The sequence below is a fragment of the Mus caroli genome, chromosome 12 (genome assembly GCF_900094665.2).
Source record: "Mus caroli chromosome 12, CAROLI_EIJ_v1.1, whole genome shotgun sequence".
Lineage (NCBI taxonomy): Eukaryota > Metazoa > Chordata > Mammalia > Rodentia > Muridae > Mus > Mus caroli.
In genome coordinates, this window is record NC_034581.1 from 9,517,021 (window position 1) to 9,523,220 (window position 6,200).

General features: G+C 52.3%; 1 protein-coding gene across 1 annotated transcript; it reads right to left on the bottom strand.

Moving 5' to 3' along the window:
* Positions 1 to 233: 233 nt before the first annotated feature.
* Mycn (MYCN proto-oncogene, bHLH transcription factor) lies at positions 234 to 6,006 on the bottom strand. The gene is made up of 3 exons (XM_021179477.2): positions 5,808 to 6,006; positions 3,762 to 4,638; positions 234 to 1,748 (listed from the first exon to the last, which is right to left on the bottom strand). The coding sequence occupies exons 2-3, from the start codon at positions 4,543 to 4,545 to the stop codon at positions 1,144 to 1,146; spliced, it is 1,389 nt and encodes a 462-aa protein (XP_021035136.1). The 5' UTR covers positions 4,546 to 4,638; positions 5,808 to 6,006; the 3' UTR covers positions 234 to 1,143.
* Between the last annotated feature and the right edge of the window lie 194 nt (positions 6,007 to 6,200).

A 6,200-nucleotide genomic window follows, 5' to 3' on the forward strand; every position in this document is an offset into this window, starting at 1 on the left:
TCTGCTTTGTTCTTAGACTTGAACTCCAGTTCCAGGGGATGTGACATTGTGGGCACACTCACACCCATTGATTGCCTATTGAAAGTAGTTGGTTCTAATCTGTGGAATTCACAAACCCCTCTACCAAGTGGGAAAAGTACCCTCCCCAACCAGGATTCCACAATGTTAAAAGTCTGGGTAAGGAATGGACTATGTGCAGAGACTGCAGCCAAGCTAGGAAGGAAAACATTGCCTTGCATCATTTAATTGCTATTTATTTTCATAAACATGAGGTATTTCAAAGTGCTCTAAGGTGCAGCACTAAATATATACATTTTGAAGAAATTAAACACAGAACTTTGCCATTTTACCCAGTTCTATGCACCAAACATGAACAAATACAGTAAACAAGGAAGAAACAGGCTAGGAAAAAAAGGAATATATATATATAGTAAAATTTCTTTACAAAAGTTTCTTAGTTCAAAAAGTGATAAAGTAATATCTACTCAAAACTTCCACAACTCATTTTCATACGAAAATATAAGTATCAAATTTAGTTATGTATCAGCGTCATACTAAAGTATACAGGCCGTGTAGGAATTAGTACAGTACATAACAGATTAACAATATATTTGTATACAAAACATGCCCCTCAAACATTGAGGTATTCTTACAGTACTTAGGTGTGAACTTCCAGTCTAATACTGGCCGCAAGAGCCACCTCTCATTACCCAGGACGTATACAAAAGGCGGGTGTATCAATGGTATTTACACAAGTGTTCCCAGGGGCATCAAATGGCAACCCCTTCTGTGGCATTTGCTGGAACTTAAGCACCATTGTAAAAAGAAGGAATGACTCTGTTTGGAATCTTGGACCGGAACAAGGTGACTTCACAGCCTCCTGAAGCTCCTAGTGTCCCGAACTTCCACGGCTGTCACCAGGTGATATGGAGGAGGAAAACAAGCCACCCAGCATCCCATAAGTCAGTTTTTTTTTTCCAAGGTCATGGCAGAACCCCGCGTCCTGCCCCCTACCCAGATCCAGACTCGACAGGGGACCAATTTGAAAGTAAACCAACATTCTTAATGTCAACACAATGTTTGTTTAAAAAAAAAAAAAATCAAAATGTGCAAAGTGGCAGTGACTGTCCGTGTGGGAAACGTTTAGCAAGTCCGAGCGTGTTCGATCTTCTTTAGCAACTGCTGCTGCCTCGCCTGCAGTTTCTCCTTTTCCAGCAGGAGCTGGTGCTCGTTGGCCTGTAGGGCGTGCACGTACTCGGTGGCCTTTTTCAAGATGACCACCTTGGCGGCCTTCTCGTTCTTCACCAGCTCAGGCACATGGTCCCTGAGCGTCAGGAAGCTGGAGCGCAGGTCGTTCCGGCGCTGACGCTCCAGGATGTTGTGGTTGCGGCGGCGCTCGCTGTCCTCTGAGTCTGAGTTTCGGGGGCTCAGGCTCTTGGCTTTTGCTGGAACAACACTTTTGAGGGGGCGTGGAGAAGCCTCGCTCTTGATCTTTTTCTGCGGTGGCGCGTCCTCGCTCTCGACGTAGGGTGAGGGTGCAGCATAGTTGTGCTGCTGATGGATGGGAACACATCGCTTGAGGATCAGCTCGCCAGGCTGTGCCCGTCCCAGGCCCAGAGCGGAGGTCTTGGGACGCACAGTGATCGTGAAAGTGGTTACCGCCTTGTTGTTAGAGGAGGAACGTCTCTTCTCTACCGTGACCACATCGATTTCCTCCTCTTCATCTTCCTCCTCATCATCCTCATCATCTGAGGGGAAAAATAGTTTCTGGTTAACTGTGCGATTAACATACACTTGTTGTTTAAGTCAGCTAGGTTTGCTGATTACAACTCGGACAAGATGTACGCCCCACCCCTTTCCTTCCCTGGGTGGTGTGGGGCCAGCAGAGCACTTGTCTGATGTGGAAGGGCCCAGGACTCAACCCCTGGTGACAAACTTGAGGATGTGGCAGAAGCTCGAGGAACCCAAGCTGGAGTCAGAATGAGCCGTTGTCGGCATGATTCTGGAAAAACGCTTCAGTGTCCTCAGCGATTCAATGGGGGTAATAACCACAGTGTTTGAGTTTGGCAGACACTATGTAGACTTGGCGACAGATGCTCGGTAATAGGGGCTTTTAGCATAATCACCAGCCAGTCTGCCCCATGGATTTACTTATACACACTTCCACAGCCGCTCTTCAGACCGGAGGCTCCTCCTTTGGTAAAACCCATGGCTGGGTTTGTTTCTGCCATCCTTAAAACTCTAGGAACAATCTCATTCACTACGAAAACCTTTCCTGGTGCGAACGTGCATTGTACAGAGTAAGCAGTTTTTCATCTAGGCAGAGATCAGATCTCAATTATAAAGCTCTAATCCACAGTAGCTCCGCGTCCCAAAGGGAGCGGTGCACGAGCAAAAAAAAAAAAAAAAAAAAAGACCTGTATCGTCCTATGTGTATTCATTCTGACTTCCTCGTTTACTGCCAGGCTCGGAGAGAAAATTATGGCTTAAAAGAAAAAAATAAAAGCAAGCACGAAAACCAAAACACATCATCTGCTTAATCTAGGGAGGACCAGAAAGCTGAACAATTGTGAGGTTTCTTCTTCTAAAGCTGCAATGTTAGGCTGCTCCAGCCGGTAGGTCCCTTTAAGCCAGTGTTTTGGTTTTCAGCCAAGAAGACAGCTGTTGGAAGGAACTGCTTCCTAACAGAAAGCTGTCAAGGCACAGACATTAAAGGGACAGAGCCCTTTCAAAGTGCAGGCTTATCACCAAGTTTCCTCCCAGGAGCCTTAGAACGATCCCTCCTCAGTCCAGGAGGAAATTTAGACTTTTTATTCTTTGGCATTGTGAAAACACTGGCTTCCAAGGTCTAATAGGAGGGCTGGACCTACAGCTGGAAGGACAAGGGCAGACTGGATTTGGGTAAAGTGTGGTAGGTACTTTCACAGCCCCAAGGGGGAAAAAAAAAAAAAAAAGCTTTTTTTTTTTTTAACCCTTTCTTTCCGAGGACGGCGCAGATAAAGGCTTACAATAGAACCAATGAATCCTGAGAGTGTGTGCATTCCTTAGGAGGGGCAGTGGTAGGGACCCGCCCTCAACCTTCAAGGGCAGTGGGTTATGGCACACAACTCAGCTCAATTAGGTCAGAAATTCCAGCTAGGAAACACAACGGGACTAGTACTCAATCAAAACCGGAAAGAGGCTCTCTGAAAACGTACACAACCACTAATGCACTTGCTGCCAGCTGCTGAACTGGAGGGCGGGGGTGCCCCCATCACCCCCAGTCTTTTTGATCCTGCCTGTCTTGCGTCAGACACAACGCCGCCTGCTGGCCACGCACCAAAGGCAAACAGCCCACCACCCACGGAGGGCTCAGAGTCCTAGGGGAGGGAGGAATTGCCAGGCATTCTCTTAACTTTTGCAAGTGGGATTGTGCAGCCCTCGTCTTGCAGGGAAGTCTTTTCCCTTCCTTGACCTGGGTTAAAGGTTCCTTTCCAACGAACTAACAGATTTCTGTACAGGTAGTTTTTTGGACTCCACAGACTGACTGAGCTGGCCACCAACTTTTGCCACAGTGAGGGCAAGCCTACGGCAAGGATTCGCGAAAAAGGGGGTGGCAAATTTAAGAGAAGGTGTAGCTGGTGTTTCCAGCCTCTTCTGTCCCGAGAGGGTGGGTGAACAGAAGAGAATCACCCGCACAAATCTACGATAACAAAGGGAACGCAGCACCCCCACCTTCCCAGCCCCTAAGGAGGTAGCAAGAACTCTATTCTAGGCTTTACCTGAGTCGCTCAAGGTATCCTCTCCGGAGGTGCTGAGGGCCTTGGGCTCCCCACTGTTGGCAGGACGGCCGCCTGCACGAGCAGGAGCAGCCACCGGAGCAGTAGCCGGAACAGACACACTAGTGACCACAGCGCTGGTCGCCGGGGCGCTGGTGGGGGCAGCGGGCACCGACGCCGACTCTCGCTTGTTCACCGGGAAGGGGAAGACCACGGCGGGGTCCACACATTCTGCAGCCGGGTGGGAGAGGTCGGTAGGCAGGGTGGCCCCGGTGTGGCTAGCACTCGACGACCCACCAAGGGCACGGCCCCCGGGGCTGCTGGCACCCACTCCGGGAGCCGAACAGGCTACGCTGAGGCCCAGGGGCCCGTGGCCATGCTGTAGTTTTTCGGTCACTGCGCGCTCTAGCTTCTCTCGGGCAGAGAAGCCGCTCCACATGCAGTCCTGAAGGATGACCGGATTAGGAGTGAGGCCACCCAGTCCCCCCAGACCGAACGCATCCTCCTCGGCCGGGTTGCCCCACAGGTCGGCCTCCGGCAGCAGCATCTCCGTAGCCCAATTCGAGGGCTCCGGGCTGTGCTCTGGGAAGGCGCGGCTGGGCGACAACGGGGGCGTGGGCAGCAGCTCAAACTTCTTCCAGATGTCCTCCCCTGGTGGGGTCGAGTCGGGACCGCCGAAGTAGAAGTCATCTTCGTCCGGGTAGAAGCAGGGCTGCAGCGAGTCAAACTCGAGGTCTGGGTTCTTGCAGATCATCCCCGGCATGGTGGACGCGGTGCAGCTGGGCATAGGTTCGCCTCTCTTTTAATATCTCCGCTCTTTTTAATATGGGGGAGTGCTTCCTTCCCGTGGAGAGCAGCAGAGTCGCGCAAACCTCCAACTCTACAACCAATAGGCAAACCAAGAGAGAATGAGCCAAAGGGGTGGGTTGGTGGGGACAGGCAGTGGGAGCCCCCAATCTCTTCTGCAAGCTCCCCACAGCTCTGGAAGGTGGAGAAAGTTGAGCGTCTCCCCTACTCCCTCCTTTTGTGTACAAGCTGTCTAAGACTGGGAGTGGGAGGGGGCTTGCAGATGCAGGGGGTGGTGTGGCTCTCTGCAACTTTGGAAACTGCCGTTTCATTCACACAAGGCACTGCCGGGGGGGGGGCGCGGGGGGGGNGTTCAAGCTGCAGATCTCAGCTTTTACTAGCGCGACTACCCCACTTGCACTAGTTGCTTAAAGGAAGTCCTTGCTCTCTAGCCCAGCTACCAGGCATGGGATTGAAGTACCTTTCATTCCCCTTTTGCAGAAATGCGATCACGGGAGCGCAAACGCTAACGGGGTTCAGGAAACTTTATTAATTATTAAGGGCCTTTCTCCAGTCAGACCAACAACAGGCACTTATATACAACCCTCTCCACCTAGAGCCTCAATCTTGGCAGATACCCTTGGTACTCATCGCTGCCTATACCTATACCCTTTCCATTTCCCTCCCTTCAGAGACCTCAACCTCTTCAACAGGAGGGGGGAAAAGCTGAACCCCATTCCTAGGAATGGTGCAGGGTCGCCGGCACGATGAGGGTCGCCGGAGAGAATCGCGTTTCCTAAGCCGGAGCAGCCGTGACCTACATTATCACTCGGGCACCTAGCTTCGCCTAACCCCTTTTCCTTCTTTCCCCGCGGCACCTTTTGGAGAACCCCAGCTTGGGGTGGGGACGCACCGGTTCCCAGTCAGCTCACACTCAGACAAATCTTGTGGAGCCGGGCGAATTTCTTTTCGCTAAAGCTATTTCTCTGCCTGGGCCAGGGCTGTAAAAAGGATTAGGGCGGGTCTCTTCCAGCCAGGGTGCCTTCGGGTGCTGAATAGGCTTTTCAGGGGGAAAAAAAAAAAAAAAAACCCAGATGGTTTTGTTTCGGAAGCAGACACGGTGTGTTGCCCCCTTCCATCCTTCCCCCCCGAAAAGCCCGGCATATTTGGGTGCAGGGTGCAGAGCCGCGTCCAGGGGCTTGCCTAGCCGCAGCGCTCCGCCGTTCCCCGGGCGCTCGGAGCTTCGCAAGTACCGCTTCTTACCTCCCGCAGACTGCCGGGGATCCGGAGGCGACTCGGTGCTGGGGTCTCCGGGTGGGCTGAGGGGGCGGCGGCGGGAGGGGGTTGTCCTCGGGCGGCTGCAGTGTGTGCGCGCTTACGCCTGGCTAGCGCTCGTTCGGCTCCAACCCAGTTCCCAGGAGCCCCCCGCATCCACCCAGCGCGTCCAGACAGATGACTGTCACTGGCTGCGCTTTGAAGCTCGGGGGATATTATTAACTGAAAAAAATCTGACACACCCGGGGGGCGGGGAGAGAAGGGGGCTGTGGCGCAGACGAGGGGGAGGGAGAAAGGCAGAGGCAAGAGGCTTTTCCCCGCCCTCTTGATTTCCATAAAAATCAGGGGAGGCGCCAAAGCCTTTCGCGCCAAAAGCCATTT